The 20,290-nt window shown below is 46.3% G+C and overlaps 1 protein-coding gene across 4 annotated transcripts in view; it reads left to right on the top strand.

Moving 5' to 3' along the window:
• The window catches only part of RBM27 (RNA binding motif protein 27), an 870,586-nt gene that overhangs the window by 337,092 nt on the left and 513,204 nt on the right, over positions 1 to 20,290 (top strand). For all 4 annotated transcript variants that reach the window (XM_078653046.1, XM_078653045.1, XM_078653044.1 and 1 more), the window contains one exon: positions 3,244 to 3,462. In XM_078653046.1, coding sequence (XP_078509172.1) covers positions 3,244 to 3,462 — 219 coding nt within the window. The remainder of the gene's footprint in view (positions 1 to 3,243; positions 3,463 to 20,290) is intronic.

Here is a 20,290-nt window from a genome sequence, read left to right as displayed (position 1 = left end):
TTTTGGCCTCCCTCATGACCGATCATTGGGGTAGCATGACCAGTAGAAAGGATTTTCTTCTATGCTTACTGTGTATCGTACATTTTTCCTCTTTGTGATGACTGTTCTGCCTCTTAATGGTAGAAAATATGCATGTAGGCCTTGAAAAACTTGTGAGCTCAAAGTAATTGTGAGGAATAGGCATGACAAAGACATATTGCCTACTTGTCAAATGTGTCATAAAACTGGAAATATGTTATTTTCAAGCAAGATAAAGTCATCTGATTTTCTCTCTATTGGATGGATTCCTCTAGTGGTAGAGTCTTTTGAATGACTCCTGTGATTTTAAAAAGGCACAAAAATGTAACCTTTTGGATGTCCTTTCTCTGGTGATAATGTGAAATGTGCAAAACAGACCTGGGTTTTCTTGTTGCAACTTTTTTGCCTTCCCCTACCTAAAGGCCTAACCTCTAGTGCACTTGACATTTACCCCTCAAACAGCAACCAAACCTTCTGTGCTGCCTGAAACTACAGTTACTTTACTAGCAGCCTCTTTGTTTAATAGGCCTTTGTAGTCCAGGTAGGGTAGTTTGGTGCCCTGTACTCAAGCTTGCCATCGTTCTGCACTGCAGGGTTTTTCTTAGCACGTTTATAGTGCTATTCGGTGCCCTTTCCTGCCTCTTCGGCAACAGGGGTTCCTAGGGTTCCGCTAACCCTGTGGTGGACCTCCGCTTCTGGATTCTCTTTTCTTGGGGATCTAGTCTGTCATGTATTGCAGAATCCCTCTCTTCTGTAGGAGTGCATTTCCCCTCTGGGTCGGAGGTGGTGGTCTGAAGATCTGATGTTGTTCTCAACAGCAATGCGTGTTCTTCTTCATGGTTCCTATAGGCGCCTTCGGTGCCCCAGAGGCCACGCCCTTGGGATGTGTCTTTTTCCTTTGCGTGTCACCACATCGGTGTCTGGTGTGCCTGCTGGACAGCTCCTCTGATGAAGGTCATCCCAGGTGTACGCCCTGCGTCTCTGCCTTCTGTGAGTGCGTTCTCCCTTTGACCTTCAAACAGCCTTGTTTGGCAGTCCCGTACTCTTCTTAGCTACCTTGCCTTGTTGTCTACGTAGCTGTCTGCTATGTGCATGTTCTCATTGTGGTCCACCTCTGTGTGCTTCAGCATGGTGCTATCTGCCCCCGTTGCCTTAATGTGGCTAAGTGTGCACTTGGTGTGTCTTATGTTCCCTTACGAGGGCTCCCCTTGTAGGCTCTAGTTATGTTCCTCCATCTTGTCCTCTGGCTTTCGTTGGTGTCAACCTAGTGCACCATTGAGCTCTGGGAGTAGTTGTTCACTCTGAACACTCTCTTCAGTTCTGGGATATGGCTTACTGACGTTTCTACATCTTATGCTCACACGGGTTGTGTCTAGCGCCATTCATTCAGTGTTATGATACCTTGCCTCCTGTTGTTTTTTGGTCTCCGAGCTGCTTGGGTTGATAACTGGCTGCTCTGCCACAGCTTTCCCCATAGTCTGTTACTTTGTGGCTGGCTCAGTGCTTTAGGGCACTTTCTATTGTTCTATCGCTGACCCACCTCCCCCTTGAGTTATGGTTGTGGTATCTATTCTAACTTAAGGAATCTGCGGCTAGATGTCTCTATCAGATGTACGAGTTACCTTCGGTAATGATGTATCTGGTAGAGACGTTGTCTAGCCGCAGGTTCCTTAACGCCCACCCATCCTTCCCGTTCTGCGAGGTCCTTGCCAGGTGAGCTTCTCCACTTTGCCTCCTTTCAGTTGGCACTAGTCTTCATCCAGTTGGTGCAACCATTTTAAGAATTGGTATATGCAGCGCCTCCCTCCAGGTGACTTCTCTTCTTGTAGAGCGGTGCTTTTTGCTTCGTCTTCACCGGTAGAGGCTTCTTCTTCTCCTGTTGCTTTCCCATCTCCCGTCTCTTCCATCAACTGGACCTCTTGTCTCCTCTACAGTTGTCTTCTTTGGGATCTGGTGAGCTGTACTTCGGCCTTCCATTACTATAGGAGAAGTGCCGCCGTTCTTGTACTGCCTTCTCGTACTACATTGGTGTTCTCCTGTGCTCCGCCCTTGTGGATCTGCACAGTTCTGCATTTTAATAAGTATACCTTTGTCTGTCAAGATATTCTTCCCTTGTTACTCAGCCTCTGAGGAGGGTCTACGCTTCCCTTTGCAGGGTTGTTTCTCAGAGCAATGCTTTGCCTTTACTTCCTGGTTTGTAAGTAGAGGGTGTCTAATACTGTCCTTCATAATGGTGTTATGCACCATCCGATTTCTTTGTTTTATGGATTTTTTCCTCCTTCGCACACGTTCCGATACTTTCACAGTTTTGTCTGTGGCTCCGCGTTGTGCTGCGGAAAAGTTTCTCCGAAGAAAACTGACGTCAGCCTGCTGGGAGGAACTTGTATGACCTCGCTGATGTCATGTCCGTGGACGACATCAGGGTGGGGTCATGTGGCGCTGTCCCTAACGCCCAGAGGTGCTGCTGCAAAAACAATTGCGGATCCAGTCTGACGCTTGGGGATAATTCTAAGTTAAGGAATCTGCGGCTAGACAACGTCTCTACCATATACATCATTACCGAAGGTAAGTAACTCGTACATTAGCAGTCCACAAGCCAACTACCTCTTCTCTTACTCATTGACTTTATAAATGTCTTTGCTCAGAGCTCTGCTGCCTATTGGTTAGATGAGCCCTATAGGAATGCTACATAAATGCATACCTGTATACCTACTTACCCCTTCTTTGAGACTTAGATATTTTCCCTTTACAGTTTTGCTACTGAATGAATTGCAACACAGGAGAGAGGTTGTGAGTCATTTTACCATATGAGACATTTAGCAAATGATGAGCTTGTGGGATTCAAACAAGTTAAATGCTTGTTTTAATAGCCCTGTAGCCAACATTTCATTCGAGATTCCAAACCTGATGGTACAGGTAAGTACCTTTTTTTTATATTTATTGAACACCACCACTGAAATATCTAAATGTCTCATACAGGGCACATTCTCCTTCTCATTTAAGTTCAGAATTAGCTACATGGTTTGCTTGCCTTCAAAAACGTCCCCCAACTCTCTGGGACATTAAAACAATGTAGCTCAGTCTATTGGGTTCTAGATGGAATTCTATAGTAATAACATGGTGTTTGGGTCAGGCCTGCTTGGAGCTGCATTTGTCTTTTGTTACACCTGCATCTTAATAATTATGCAGAAGGAGAGCTAATCAATATTCTCTTTTAATTTACAGAGATGGGATTTTGCGTACGTGGGGATCTTTGCCAGTTCGATCATGGAAATGACCCTTTAGTTGTAGATGATGTGGCTTTACCAAGCATTATTCCTTTTCCCCCACCACCTGGATTACCTCCTCCTGGTATGCTTTTGCCTCCTTTGCCAGCCCCTCCCAACATGAGAATGCCAGTACCGCACAATCAGGGACCGCCTCCTGGTGTGCCCCCAATGCCTGGTGAGTAGATGTGCCAAGAGTACCTTTTTTTTAACTCTTTGTAAAAAGTGCCAAGTCACAGTACCAGAGATGTCTTTAAAGCAATTTTGTTTTTCATACAAGTGTGGGAAAGAAACGTTTGATTTACATCTTTAGGTATGTATATATTTTCTTTTCCAGTCTGCATGTTTGTTTATGTTCACTTGTTTATATCCCATTCATACCCAGCTGCTGAGGAGAGTTGATTGTACTTATTCTGTTTTTACTTGTTGCTCAAATACATTCATATTAAACATTAAGCACCAACAGAATACCACTTTAGAAGTACAAAGGCGTATCTCTTTGGTCTATCAAGTAATCCTGTGCTTTAAACGTGCCGCCTTCAGCATTTTTAACCTCTCCATATGTAAAATTCTTCTGTGCTTAAAAGTCCTTCTTTCCTGGATAAGTGGCACTGTGTTCTATATACTTTTCTCCAGTATTGGGGTATCTTTAATAGATTCACAGGCTTGAATCATTCCTGTTTTCAAAGTGGGAGTCCCATGGTCTATAGTAAGCAGAATGTATTAATATAATAGGCTATAAAGGAATGCACGGTTCAGTTTAATAGCCTATCTATGTCCGTTTTAAAAACGGTCTAAAGTTGAATAATGACCAATCAGGCGACAGCACCCTTTAAAACACTTCTAACAGAGGCATCTTCCCCTAGATTTTCACCCCACGTTGTGTGTGAGGGAGTCTTCCTGAGTGAAGGAAGACTTTTATTCTGGTTATAAAAACTTAAAGATCTCATAAGTCCCCTCAGAGAAGTAAGAAAAGACCCATCATAGATCTCAATGCTCCTCTCATAAGGAAAAACTAAAATGGGCTTTCTCAGACTCTAAATCTGAGCCATCTACAGCCCTTCCATTAAAACCTAGATCCTCCTCTGAACCGGTTTAAAAAAAGACAAAGTTCACTGAAACGTAGTCTAAACCATTGTCGATGCACCTAAAAGAAAACTTTTGACGTCGACTGGGAGTCTGTCAACGCTTTTTCCATCGACATCCAGCTCGTCTTCGTCAACTGTATCCACATTGAAGAAGACTACCTCGTCGATGACAGTGATGTCGACTAAGACCACAGCTTCTGAGCAAGTACCACCGTCGACGACTACCATGATGTCTGCCTCTACTGCTTGGAGCATGACAATGACTCCTGGGATTATCGGGACTGCCGTGCCATGGCCCCGAAGGCATTAGGGAGCGGCACCGGATGTTGCTGGAGGTCTGGCACTCCTCTCACCACCGCTCTGGGTCTAGGGGCCGTTCGCGGAACCGGAACCGTCGCTCCTCGGACTCTTAAGTCTTCACCTTCAAATTCCAGTAAGCAACGCCATCAAAAAAAGTTGGGAGGCGCTTTCCAACGACCCCCCGTCGCTCCCCGGAGACGGACGTGGGGGACAGGGGCTCCGCCCCTGCGGCTCCTCCGGAGCCTGGGAGTCCCACGGCCTACCAGGGTCCGTCGGCGACTCCCGAACAGGTGCAAGAGTTTTTTGCTGCCATGGACTGCCTGTTTAGGCCTCGGGCTCCTGTGGTCTCCTACAGGCCCTGCGGTCCCTTGCCCAGATCCTGTTGGCCCAGCGGCACCACCTCTGGCGCCAGCCCTGGAGCCACCGGATCCAGCGCCCTCGGCTCCGGCTCAGGTGCCACAAGGTGCAGCACCGCTGGCACCAGCCCCGGCGCAGTCCTTGACTACGGCCCCTGCGCAGCCCTTGGCTCCGGCCCCAGTGCCACCCTTGGCTCCACCACAGGTGCCGCACCATGTTGGGATGCGGTTCCGGTGCGGCCCTGGCTGGCGCTGCTCCTGGCGCCGCTGACCCCCTCTCCGACTCCGGCCCTGCCGCCATGGCCGGCTCCTTCTACCCCGGAGCCAGACGAGGACTGGGACAGCTCCGAGGACCCCCTTGCATGGCAGTGTGACTCCGAGCAGGATTGGAAGGATGACCTTCAAGATGCGGGTGAACTTGATGTGTCTTCTGACCCGGAGTTTGCCTCGCCTCCGTCTAATATGGAGGAAGGCGCTTCCTATACTATGGTGCTGCGCCGCGCTGCGGAGGCTCTCCATCTCGACCTCCATAAGGTGGCCCTTAAGACCAACCTCCTTACAGAGGTGCTCCAGACGGCGCCCACGTTGTTGGAGCCGCTGCTCCCTTTCAATGAGGCCCTGGTTGCGGCCGGCCTTGGGGGCACCGGTGGATAAGAACACGTCGCTAGGTGTAATTGTCCGGCGCCTAGTGAATCCCACCTTCTTGACCACTCACCCCACGCCTGAAAGCCTGGTCATTCAGGCCTCTAAGAGGCTGGACCAATATGGCAAGAGGTTTTTCTCCTCAGCCAGTTTGGGGTTAAGATCGGTTAATACCGCCTGCTTATTGGACCTTTACTCCCACGCAGTGTGGGATTCGGTGGCAGAAGTTCTGCCTCAGTGCTCTGAGGAGGTCCAGACTGTCCTTTCCCAAGCGATTGCGGAGGGCAAGAAGGCTGCAAAGTTTGCCATCCGGTATGGTTTGGACACCGGTGATTCGTTGGACAGGGCGATTTCCACGACGGTGTCCCCCACTCCTGGTTGCGTTCCACTGGGTTCTCACCGGATGTCCAGAGCTCGCTCATGGACATGCCCTTTGATGTTTCCCGTCTATTTGGCGACAAGGCGGACAATGCCCTGGAGCGCTTTAAGGACTTGTGTGCCACGGCCAAGTCTTTGGGTCTTTCCAAAAGGCACCTGCCACGTCTGGGTTTCGTTCCTTTCGTGGCCAGGGTAAGAGCACCCAAGCACGTTCCTCCGCTAAGCCTGTGCAGAACCAGCCCCAGCGTGGCCGCGGCTTCTGCAGGGGCCGGTCTGGTAACCAGCGAGCGGGTCAGTCCACCTCCACCCCCGCTGCTTCCGCCTCTAAGCCTTCCTAATCCGATCTTCAGGGAGCACCCCACGCAAGTGGGTGGCACGGTACGTCACCACCTCCGCAAGTGGATGCTGCAGATAATCTGTCATGGTTACTCGCTCCCCTTTCTGTCCTTCCCTCCGGCCATGCCACCTCGGTACCACCGCATATCAGGGGATCATTTGGCTCTTCTCATTCAGGAAGTCACGGCCCTCTTGGCCAAGGGGGCCATCAAGTGCATTCCCAGTCAGGAAGTAGGAAGTGGTCGTTATTCCCAGTACTTCCTGGTCCCCAAGAAGGACAAGGGGGCCTACGCCCTATCTTGGACCTCCAGGACTTTCTGCCCCGCTTTCTGAGTTTCTCTGTTCTTTCTCTATCCCAGCAGGGCTCTGCTCTGGGCACTATCAAATGTTATCTTTCGGCCATCTCCGCCTTTTTACGGCTTCCAGATCAGCTTGCTCTTTTTAAGTCCCCGGTTGTTAACTGTTTTCTTAAAGGCATTACGCATGCGTTTCCACCCATACCCTTCATAATGCCTCAGTGAAACTTGAATCTTGTCTAAACTTTTCTGATGTGCGCTCCCTTTGAGCCCCTTCATAACTGTCCCTTACATCTTCTTACTCTCAAGATGGCTTTCCTGGTAGCTATCACCTCCGCCAGAAGAGTGAGTGAGCTCCAGTCTCTTTCTTCCGAACCTCCTTTCCTTTCTGTTATCCGGACAAGGTGGTTCTCAGGACCCGTCCTTCTTTTTTGCCAAAGGTTGTCACGCCTGTCCACATCGGGCTGACCATCAATTTTCCCACCTTCTTTCTGCCTCCGCATCCTTCAAGGGAAAAGGAGAAGCTCCACCGTCTGGAACCAAAACATGCGCTCGCATTCTATCTGCAACGTACACAGCAGTTCCGGGTGGATGATCAGCTCTTTGTTGGCTACGTGGGCGCCAAAAAAGGTCGGGCGGTGCACAAACGAACCATCTCTTGGCTAGGTCGCATCAAAGCATGTTACTCCTTGGCCAAGAAAGAGCGTCCTGTGGAGCTGCGTGCCCATTCGACCAGGGCAACTTAAGCCACTACTGCCTTGGGTCGTGGTGTCCCCTTGCTGGACATTTGTCAGGCAGCTACGTGGGCCACGCTGCACACGTTTACCAAGCACTACTGCCTTCACAGTCCTGTCCGGAGAGATGGCTTCTTTGGCTGTTCTGTTCTCTGTGACTTTCTGGTGTAATTCTGTTCGCAGACCCTCCACTGGGGTTGGTATTGCTGGGGTATCTATTCTTAGGTAAGGAATCTATCACTAACGTGTCTCTTTCAGATGCACAAGTTACTTACTTGTGTAACGATATATATCTGTAAGAGACATTAGTTAGTGATAGATTCCTTACCGCCCCGCCCATCCTCCCCGTTCTGCGAACTGATTACTAGGGTTAAGGTCCTCCCCTTTTAGGGCCCTAGTTTTATGCACCAATTATCAGTATCTTGCATGGCTCTGCGTTTCGGCGCGAAATAGTTGTGTACAGAACTGACGTCAGCGCGCATGGGTGGCGCCTAAGTACTCCCTGTGGCGTCATCTCGGCGCCTATGACGCCAGTGACGGACGCGGAGCCGCAGGACGCCACCTACTGGCGCGCAGAGGTTCTGCCAAGCAGAAAACATTTCCGGATCCAGCCTGACGCCTGAGGATAGTCTAAGGTAAGGAATCTATCACTAACTAATGTCTCTTACAGATATATCGTTACACAAGTAAGTAACTTGTGCTTCGCGGAGCGCATGGCTGCAGCTCTTTCACCTATCGTGGAGGATACCAAAAATAGCAACCTCAGTCCTGCCAGCAGTCCTTCCGGGCTGTTTACCAACAGCATTAACCCTCTCAAGCACAGCCCGTCAGCAGCCAATGCTAAGCAGCAACGAAGAAGACAGACTGCTTCTGCTAGGGATACTGCTAGGAAGCAGTGACAACCTTGTGGTGCCGGCTACACCCCCTTCTCATCTCTCGACGGGTACCACAGTATCCCAATACCTGCATCACTGGAGCAAAATCACTATGGACAGTTGGGTCCTGGATCTCCTCGTGCATGGCCATACCCTGGAGTTCTCAGGTCCTACCTCAAATTCCACCAACAAAATTCCTCCCATCTCACCTTCATCTCTTTTGCAAGGAGGTTCTAGCCATGTTGGCAAAAGGGGCCACCGAGCAAGTTCCACATTCCTAAAAAAGGATGGGATTTTACTCCAGTTTTTTTCCTAGTGAGAAAGAAACCAGGGGAGTGGTGCTCTATTCTCGATCTCCCAAAACTCAAGTACCTGAAAAAGCAATCTTTCCGTATGATTTCCCTACAGGAAATTCTCCACCTTCTCAACCATGGAGATTTCCTAACCAGCCCGATCTCTTAGATGCCTATTTCCATGTTCTCATCCGTCCCAGCCATCACAAATTCCTCAGATTCACAGGAGCGGGTACTCATGACCAGTTCAATGTGCTCCCCTTTGGTCTCTGATCTGCTCCAAAGATATTTGCAAAATATCTTCCCCCACCTGAAGCAAAAAGACCTTCAAGTTTTCCCCTACCTCTATGAATGGCTGGTAGAGGCTCCATCCTTCCAGCAGGTGTTGAGGGATACTTCCACGTGCCTTAACCTTTTTCAAACCCTGCAATTCAGTCACTTTGAAATCTCTCCTTTTGCTTTAAACGAGAATAACTTTTCTCGGAGCAACTGTAGACACTATGCTCGATAAGGAATTCTTGTCCACAGACCGGCAACAGAAACTTAACGTTCTGGCCCGCTCTCTTTCAAAAAGAAAGTGTGATTCAGTTCACCTGATCAAATCTCTCCTCAGCATGTCTTCAACCATTTTCTTAGTACCTCAGGCTCATCTCAAAATGCGACCCCTCCAAGAGGAACTAGACTCCAGGTGGAAGGATAATTCGACGACATCATCCAGCTCACACCTGTGATGAAAGCAGCCCTTCCCTGGTGGACTATCTCCAGCAATCTCTCTACAGGATTGACATTCCTTTCCCCTCTTTTGGAATACTTCATTACAGCAGATACTTCTCTAGAAGGGTGGGGAGCTCACCTGCAAGTTCTACTAATTAAGGGCAGGTGGACTCCAGAGCAGTCCAAAATGCATATCAACTTTATCGAGCTCCGAGCAATCTCTCTGGCTTGCAAAAGATTCTGTGGTCCTCAGTGTTAATAAGAACAGACTACACAATGAGCATGCATTACATCAAGAAAGAGGGAAGTGCAAGATCCAAGGAGTGCACAACCCATTAGCAGATACCTTGAACAAATTGTCCCCAAATTGTTAGGAATGTAAACTGAACGAACCGGTCCTGGATGCCATATTTAAGTGATGGGGCCAGCCCAAACTGGATCTTTTTTGCAGTTCAAAAGAACAAGTTTTACGCCAACAGGTACCCTCAAAAGGGGTTCTGGAGGAATGCCCATTTGATGCAATGGTCTGGACTTTATGCTTGTGCTTTCCCCCTGATCCCACTTATTCCCAGTGTTCTGAGGAAAATGAAAAGGGATCCATGCCGGTTAATACTCTTCATTCCATGATGGCCCAGACAACATTGGTTTACGGCGCTACTCATGTTGTCGAGGGACAGCCACATTCAACTCAAGCCCCAGGTAAACTTCTTGTCGATGAGCAACCAGCAGGTTCTTCATCCAGACCTGATTTCTCTGCTTCTATAAGCCTTGCTCCGAGCACCATGAGCTTCAGCACCTAGCCATTCCAGAAGATTGTGGGAGTATTCTTGTGAAAGCCAATGCTGAGCCTACCAACAAAGCATATTGCTTCAAATGTAAACTATTTTGTCTTTGGCGCGAGAAATCGAACATTCATCCGATCACGTCTCAGTCCAAACAAGTGTTGCCATATTTACTATGTCTAGCTGAATCCGGTCTAGCTCATTCCTCTCTTAAAATGCATCTCACTGCTATTTCCAGGTGCAGACAAACTTTGGGATCTCCTTCCTTGTGGTCTTGCAGATTAATCTTTAAAGAACTCTGCAGAGCATACCCTCCAATGAAGTCACTACCACCTGTATGGCCGCTTAATACCGTACTATCCCAACTCCTCAAAAGTCCCTTTGAACCTATCCATAGGGCTGAAATGAAGTTCCTTACTTGGAAAGTGGCACTAGTTTTAGATCTCACTTCCGCTAGGAGAGTAATCGAACTCCAAGCATTCACTAGTAAGGAGCCTTTCTTACAGTACAAGGACAACATGGTAATTCTTCGGACTAATCCCAAGTTCATACTCTAGACTATCACCGATTTTCATCTAAATCAACTGGTTATGCTAAAGACTTTCATTCCCAGTCCTCTAACGCCAGCGGAAACAAATCTTCATACTCTTGATGTCAAGAGATGTTTAAAATTTTACGTACATCACACTAAGCATATTCGTACTACTGATCAACTTTTTATACCCTATGGCAACAATAACAAAGGTAGAACAGTGTCCAAAGCCACCATAACAAAATTTCTTTTTCACAGCCATTCAGTACTGTCATTCTAAGGCGACAGACCTTTAAGTCAAAAAACTAAAGTGCACTCTACGAGAGCAGTTTCTAAAGAGCAGTTTATACAACAGCGGCTTTGCTTGCAAGGGTGCCCATCAAAGATATATGCTCTGCTGAAATCTGTAAGAGCAAGCACACCTTCACCCAGCAGTATTGTCTGGATTTGTGCACCGTACTGATACAGCCGGGTTTAAGGCGGTACATGGGCATCTTTTCCAATAAGGTAAGCCTGTTATCATTCCAAGTCTAATGTTGTACTCACCATTCCCTATCATAATTATATATTATTTTATTGTCAATATGTTGCACTGCTAACTGTTCTAATTCAATAATTGGTTCTGCCGGGTGCGAAATATTTCTTGAGGTACTCTGACTACTCAAGACTACACATACAATGGAAAATGATATGTAATACACACACAAACCATATAGGGTATTTAAGAGCTTATATAAATTGCTTCATTCATAAAAATACCCAAATTTACATTTGCAAGGCTGTCAAAGAATATATACATCGTGACAAGTAATATGTGACTAAGGTGACATTTGGTGCACAGTGCTGTGGTGACTGTGTAATATTTATAAATAAATACAAAGGTGATTGGGGAAAGAGTGGTGGGGGCGGTGGCCAGAGAACACAATATTTCAAAACACTCTGCGGACTGAATTAATAAGTCTCATCGCAGGGTATCTCAACTGGTCCACGGTTCAGATTGTCGACGTTTCAACCCAGGGTCTGCACTGTTGGGGTGTCTGTGTGGACATTCATCGGGACTTGGACAGAAATTTGAAAGCCTGTTAAGATTAAAATGGTGGTCAGGTTTGTGTTCAACTGTGTGGTGCCCAAATGCTGGTGTGGCGCACCTAGGGGTAAGGACTCACCTAAACAAGCACAGGAGGGCTCATGGGGTACCATTGGGGTCACTTTCAATGATGGGGATGTTATCCTAGCAGGAGCCCGGTGTCTCCTTCACAAAGTCAGGCTGGGTGAGAAATGGGCACAGTGATTACTCTCCCATTCATTAAGCTACCATATCATAGTCCTGATCAGTGCTGTTCAGGATAAAACTCACCTAAATTCAATTAGTATAGAGGCTGTGTGATTCAAGTCTCAACAATTGATCAACATGGGTTCTGCTGGGAAAAAGAATAATGGCGTTTTAGGAACCAACCCAACATTAGCCACAGGGTAATTAAGTTAGCGAGATCCCTTCTACATACAATTGGCTCACCTTTTCTTTATGGATCGTGGCATACAATTACTTACTGCCGCTGTAGCGCTGGGATCTGCTATGCAGCCCGTCAGGGAAAGCACTGGTTAAATCCAGTTTGACGTGCGCGAGGACGCTTCTGCATTCCTGTCGCTCGGGAGGTTGCTAAGCAACCAACGCGGGTGACGTGTCTGAATCTACCGAAGTTAGTAACATGTGGATGGAAGACCCGTGTTCATGGCTGCTGTCCACTTGGTAGTGTAAATATGGTAATTGAATGCGAGGTTAGCTCTTCAATTATCTATAAATTTGAAATGATATGTTCCAAACAACCAACGCGGGGTGGCGTGGTTGATTCTGCCATCGTTAGTGAAACGGGAATGAGAGTAACCCGTGTTCGCGGTTGCTGTCGGTTTTGTTAGCGCTTCAATTATGTGTAAATTGGAGCCTGTATATTACAAAAAGGTCGTGAGGCGGCATTGCCGATTCAGTATTCGTGAATATATCGGGAGGAAAAAAGCCCGTGTTAGCAGTAACTGTTCGCTGACATATGCATATACGGTGGTTAGTTAAGCCTATATTTAATGGAATGACACCGCCAGACCTGTGAACGGCGTTTTCCCAATAATCAAGCGTCTAGCAGGGCATAACTCACTCTAAGGAAATGTCATCACTCGCCACCTCATTATCGCCTATGTTCCTATTAGTTGTGATACGTCAAAGGGTGGGGAACAATACACGGATTACATTAATAATGGTTATATACAGTGAAGATTTGCATTTTCAGTGAAATTATGTACAGTGCAATAAATAACAATACATTATCCCTTTTCATATAATACATAGCACATATTTATGTACCTGTACATAGCGAAGTGCATCTCAGATGTAGAGAGATTTATTACAGATGTCTTTGCTAGATGCTTGGTGCGGATAATAAAAGTTATAAACGGTGAAGATTTGCATTTTCAGTTAAATTATGTACAGTGCAATAAATAAGACATTACCCCTTTTCATATAATACATAGTACCTATTTATGTTCCTGTTCATAGCGGAGTGTATCTCAGATTTTAAGAGATTCATTACAGATATCTTTGCTGGATGCTTGTTGTGGATACGCTATCCGTGTTAACCACATATGGTTTATTTCTGGGGGACATTACATAGGGGACTAACAGTCTTGGAGTTATATACTGCCATGTTTGGTAAGTATTGTGGTCAGTTCATACTGCATATACAAATTCCTAGATGCAATAAAAACTTGTATGTACAGTTTAGGGCATTGATACATAGACTGAGAAAAGGGGGCCAAGTGGTTACAACAGCCACATTTGTCTAGCAGTTTCCTCCATTTCATTCAACCCGGTCTGTACTAAGTTCAGGGAATGGATCCATCTACACTCTTTGTAGATTAGGGCTGTTGCGAGTAAACCCCCCCTAGAGTTGGTGCAGATTTTCTCCAAAACCCGCCATTGCATGTTTTCTGGGGAATGGTTGTGTGATGAGAAGTGTTCGACCATGGGTGCCCCCTGTGTTTTGCATCTTGTTCTGCTCATTTGTTGTAGGATTCTGACTTTTGCTTTCTGGGTGGTCTGTCCAACATATATTAAGCCACATGGGCAGAGAATTGCGTATATTACATGGGGACTGTTGCAGTTGTGAAGTGTGGCAACTTGTAAGTTCTGTTGTTATATGTAAAGGTTGTTTCCACATGGCATAGGTCACACGCCTTGCATTGTCCACATTTGTGGTGTCCAGTCACCGGTGGGAGTCCTAAGTGGCTTCTTAGGTCTTGTTGTTTTGGTGGTTACAGGAAGGCTCTGACAACTGTATCCTTGATGTTTCTTCTCCTCTTAACCTCTTGCATGCTCATGACAAGGTGAGCTCGTCATGAGGCACACTGGAGCTGTGCTCATGACAAGGTGAACTCGTCATGTATAATGGGATTCAATAAATGTCAGCACAGGAGGGGAAAAGCCTTAGCAGCCAAGTGGGTAAAGGTGAACATGGGTTCTTGGTTAGTCTGTACCTCACTCACCACCAAATTCCAGTACTTCTCTATGATCTTTTTGATGTCGTTACTCCACACCAGCATTTGGGCATCACACAGTTGAACACAAACCTGACCGCCGTTTTAATCTTAACAGGCTGTCCAATTTCTGTCCGAGTCCTGATGAAGACCCGCACTAACATCCCAATAGTGCAGACCCTGGGTTGAAACGTCGACAATCTGAACTGTGGACCAGTTGAGATACCCTGTGATGAGACTTATTAATTCAGTCTGCAGTGTTTTGAAATATTGTGTTCTCTGGCCACCACCCCCACCACTCTTCCCCCAATCACCGTTGTATATATTACATAGTCACCACAGCACTGAGCACCAAATGTCACCTTTGTCACATATTAGTTGTCAAGATGTATATATTCTTCGAGATCCTTGCAAATGTAAATTTGGGTATTTTTATGAATGAAGCAAAGCTCTTAAATACCCTATATGGTTGGTGTGTGTATTACAATTAATTTTCCATTGTATGTGTAGTCTTTTGAGTAATCCGAGTACCTCAAGAAGTATTTTGCACCCGACAGAACCAATTGTATTCTAGTACATGATTGCCCAGGTTCTGAGGGATACTGGGTTACCCCATTGTGTATAAACTATAACTATTCTAATTCAAGCATGTGACTCTATGAAAGATGCCCCAATACTGGAGAAATAATTTGTTGCTTACCTGTAACACCCGTTCTCTAGTACTGGTAACTTTCATAGATTCACATGCGACCCACCCTCCTCCCCTTAGAGGCTCCCCTTTTTGGCCAGTGAGGTGTTCCCACTAGTGCTTTGAAAATCTGAGGGAAGATGCCTCTGTTGGGAGTGTTCTGAAGGGTGCTGTCGCCTGATTGAATTTTGTTCAATTTTTGGCCTTTATTTTAAAAAGGACATAGTCTATTAAGCTGAACCTTGCATTACGGCCTATTATAATAATACACACTGCTCACTGTATACCGAGGTACTCCCACTTCAACGGCAGGGAATATTCAAGCATGTAAATCTATGAAAGATTTTAATACTCGAAATAAGGAGTTGCCCTCTTTTCTCAAAGATCCTGTGGGGAGGTTGCTAGGTAATAGATTTTAAATTAGCGTCTACGTGTCTTTTTTTTATTATTAACACTGTCCTTTATTTATTTTATAGTTTGATATTTTGTTTACTTCTCTCTAAAATTCCTAAAGGAAGTAAGCATGTGTGATAAAGGAGGTTTACTATTAAGCCACAGAAATGGTGTGTAGTGGTCTAGCCGTTGGTACTAGATGCCACCCTTGACTGTGTGTTCTTTCAGTTGATGTACCCATAAACTGGGAGATTAATGGATCACAAGTTTAGGTTGTAGAAGATAGTGTCCTTGTTTACACCATTACAGGGAGGAAGAGTTAACAGTTGCTTTATAACTCTGTGGTCTCCTCCTACACTAACTGAACATTGGTGATCCCAGTATCCTACTTTGAGATGTTTGCATGAAGGAGAAGACAATATCAGTTGTTAGTGGTCGTAGGGTTAAATGATATGCCAGGGGGCAGTATAAGAGGGATTGAGCTGTATGTGCTTAGAGATTTTGAGCTTTCTACTGATTACTTTATTGAGCTCTATAGTTCTTCCGGTTTAGTGTGAGGTGCTTTGTGGTACATACTGAGAGCAATTTAATGCTGCCCACAGTCTGCAGAGTTGTTCTTATGATGTGGTCTTGGTTGCCAACCCATCAATCTGTGATTGTGACATTCTTCAAGACTCTGTGATCCTGACGAGATGCCTGTGTGATCATCCTGTTACAAGATTCACTGCATTGCTCACCTTCACAAAGCCTGAAAAGCCTCAAACTGCCGTTTTGTTTCTCTGAACTCTTATTGGGCTGTTAGATTTCAGCATGGTGGCATATAGTTGAGTAGTAGCGTAGAGGGAATAGTGGCCATAAAAACCAACCTTAATACTCTGGATATTCAGCCACTGTTATAATGCCCTCTTATTAACCTCACGTAAGTTTTTTAAGTGATTTGTCTAGTTTTTTGTAGTTTTGTGGCTTCAGGCCTAATCCCGTAGTGTACTTTTTGGATGAAAATGTAGTGAGACAAAAGTGAGCGATGGTGGGAATGTAGTTGGTAGTGTATTAATGAGGGACATTGTAATGACACAGGCCAACACACTTGAAAACATGCACATATTTAAACCTTCAATTTACGTTGCACACAGATTTCATGCATTGATGGGACCCCAAACCAGAATCCGAATGCCAATGCCCTGTGTCAGCCGAGGCCCTTCAAGGCCTTAAACCAGCTGGAACCCTTCATGACCATAAGCCAGTAAAAGGCTGGCCAATAAAGGATCAAGCACTAATGAGCATCAAAGGCTTCAGGCTGTAAGAACCTGTAATGGCCTAATGGCATCAAAACGTTAAAAATATATATATAACAAAAACGATAATGAATAAAAAAAGACAATATTTAGTATGCATGATAACTAACGTAGATTAAAAATAGAGGAAACCTAATTAAACATGCACAACTTTGGCAATTAGAGAATCACTCCTGTAGTCTCAAAAAAGACACATTAAAGACTCCAACTAATTTGCAGTCATTTTGTTGGCCTTGCTCAATAGCTAGAAGGGTTATTAGGCCCCAGTCCTCACATTCAAATAATCCTTGACCTTCCTTAAGGACTAAGGAGGGTTTTTGTGCACTAGCACTTACAAATGGAACACCCCTGCCTTGCCCAGGCAGTCCATGCTGTCCATGAACATGCCCCCTCTACATTGAGTACTGTGCATTGGAAGTTGTTGCGTTGTTAGCAGTACACCAGTATTGTCTACATCATATGGAAGATTATCGCAACCGAGTAGAAGTAAGTATTACAATTATGATTTGTTTTTCGTTATTGTTTTGAACCCTTCGAATATCTGCATGAATCTTTCTCGGTCCTGTGGTCAACCCCCAATGTGCATGGTTAAAACATGTGCATATCTTGAGCTGGCTTGAGAACATGAACTGGCCAGCAGCCAAGTCCTGTGACCACCCTCTGTTGCATATGAGCAAAGGGTGTGAACAGCGGCTGTTGGCTGTAGGGTAGCCTTGGGAAACTGCTGGATGTGGTATGTATTCAGAAAATGTAATTAGCCACTGAAAAACACAAGGTTAAAGTGAAGTTATTGTTATCTTTGGTTATAGCACCTTAACAAGTGTTAAATTGACATAAAAGCTTGTCAATGGATTAAGAAAATTATAACAAGTGTCACATTTTGGTCCGATGCATCTAAGAGCATGATTTGAAAACATCTGACAAAATTCCATGTATTGCTATGACAGAAGAAATGCTTTTAAGATCTTTATGCTTATTTATGAATGTCCAAGATTTTTACACAAACGTTGCACAAACATCTGTTTGCACAGAGGTTACACCATTATAAACAAGTATAGAAATCTGACAGTCATGTGAATAGGATTGAGCCATTAATAAATGCTAAAAACCTGAATGTAAAGGTACTAGTTGTTTTACTTTTGTCCATGTACTCATGGTGAAACCTGTCGAGTGGGACCAATCTATAGAATGTGTTGTGTTATCAACATTTCCATAACGTTTGGTATGGTGGTGTTTAAGAGTAGAAAGAGACAGACATGTACTGCAACTATTACCTTCCTTTACCCACAATTGTAAAGCGCTCTGATATCCCTCGGGATCATGTTCGCGCTATATAAAACTTTATAAATAAATAAATAAATACCCTTCGGGCAAATGCCGAGAAATTTGTGGCAATGATGTGACCCCTCCATCTGTGTTGTAGTCTGGTTGCCTCTACATGTGTTAAATGGGATTCCTGTAGGAGGGCTATTTGGGCGTTATGTCTTTTAAGATATGCGTAAACCGCATATTTATGGGCAGGAGTGCGAAGGCCTCTTAAGTCCCATGTTATGATACGCTGTGATGTCATGCCTCAGCTATGTTTATGTACGGGGGATGGTAGGGGGAAGGTACAGATATATGGTCACTTTGTAAGATAATGTGTTGGGATAGCCATTTTTTGCACTGCAAGGCCTGTTCAAACTTTTCAGTAAGCATAAGGTCAAACTTCCTACCGTATAATACCAAAAGTGGGGAAGCTGCAACCGTGAAGGACTGCCCAAACCTAGAGCCAAGTTGGCTTGAAGGAAAACAACCCCTGAAGGTGTGTGGGTATTAGGGAATGTGTCTCCCAGGAGCCCACCAGGTCTATGTGCTCTCTCACTAACAAGTGCATGTAGCGCCTTTCAGCCTCCCTTGTTCTATGTACTAATGCACCTTCCACCCAATCGTACCCCCTCCCCAAGGAATCCTGTGCCCCTCTCCCCCCCCTCCCCTCCATAGGCTGCACTGACACCCCAAGAAGCAGTAATACAACACTTCCTACTGAGCATTATTTTGGCATTAAAACACCCACCCTCTATGCCAACAAAGGATATACAAGAGCCTCAGATGATTCCCTCGATGTCGGTGGTGTGACATCAGGCAATGTCAGAGTTTGTTCAGATGATCGAGTCGATATCAGTTCTTTGTCCGAATCATTCGCCGGGTCCAAAATCTTTTCCGTGTTTTGGACCGCTTGACACTGCTCCTTTATTATTTGCTCCAGATTGCGAACGGCTGTCAGTTGTGGTATCCGGATCCTCTTCTATTATGCCTGCTATTATTTTCCGCAGCAGCTCCTTGTGCACCCACCCCTCCAGTTAGTCTGGGGCCGAAAAATTTGCCAGTGGACTTGAATAATAGAAGTAATGGTGACAGATGCAGAATGAAGATATATTTTCCTTTAAGGCAAACTGGATGGTAGATGTCTACTACTGGGAAATGTGTATGCACCAAACTCGAAACAGGGTCCCTTCTGGGACAAGCTGTCAGCAGAGCTTTCCAGAAGGTGTGATATGCCTTGGGTGATGTGAGTGGACTTCAACAATCTGCATTGTTAAAGAGCTGGGCGGACAGTTGGGGACTGATAGATATTTGGAGACACCGTAACCCTACCATACAAGTGTACTCCTACTCTACGCCGCATACCTTACATGTCTCTTTTGACAGGGTACTATGCAAGCCCAATCTGCTACCACATGTGATACATGCAGTATACACGGGACACACACACACTCGGACCACAACCCGCATTACATACCATTAGCATGGGACATGGGCAGGGGGAAGCTTCAAAAGCATACCGCCTCTGAGAGCTTCTCCAGACCATTTGCTGTACCCAGCAACCAGCCCCCCACCAGTCCTACCCGCATTCTGGCGGGAAGACTGGCGGGAAAAACTACGTCATTAAGGAGGGTGTGCCAACCTGTGCCAACTCCACCCCTCAGGTGGAGGAGGCGAGGTGAAGCACGACCCCGGGCCCCGGCCATCTTGTAGATGGGGAGCCCTGCCCAATCCCAGCTAGGGTCCTGCCCCCCTCCCACAGGAGAGGAGCAGGCCAGTGGGTGTACTCACCCCAGGACAGGGACCCATTGGTCCCTGCCCTTGCCCTACCTGTAACGCCCCTAAAATTAGTATTTAGGGGCTTCCTGAACCTTCCTTCCTGAGATCCCGATATCAAAAAGAAGAAAGAAGATCAAGAAGAAGAAGACCCGCCGTGCAGCTGCTAACAACAGGACAACAACTGACTTGGCCCCAGCCCTACCGGTCTGTTGATCCTGGAACCTGCTCCTGCCTAAACACGGCGACCTCCGAGGACAGCAACCTTGGGACACCCAGAGGACCTGCCTGCCTTGACCCTCTCGTCGATTGGGACTCCCTTCTGCAGAGGCTCTGCTGCACCAACCCACCTGATGCCCACCAGGAAGCTCCGGACCAGCCCACTCTGCACCAGCCGAGCCCGGGCCGGGCCAACCTGAACCAAGACCACGAGGACGTCCCCCCGGTGACAGGGACCCGAAGTCCAGTGCCCAAAGACCCTCCTCGACGAACCAGCCGACGCCTGCAGACTCAGAACCAGGGGCCACCCCAACTTCGACCAGCCGAGGGTAAGCTTTTCCGACACCCAAAGACACCCCTGAACCCGGCACCCTTCAGCCGACTGTGCCTCCCTTCGGGGTACCTACCTGTGCTCCAACATCCCAACATACCTCTCGAAGTGCTGATCGCCCCTGGAGAGTCACCGTCCCCGAGCCTGC

This window comes from Lissotriton helveticus, chromosome 7 (assembly GCF_964261635.1).
Source record: "Lissotriton helveticus chromosome 7, aLisHel1.1, whole genome shotgun sequence".
NCBI classification, from domain to species: Eukaryota; Metazoa; Chordata; class Amphibia; order Caudata; family Salamandridae; genus Lissotriton; species Lissotriton helveticus.
This window is presented reverse-complemented; position numbering and strand designations above follow the sequence as displayed.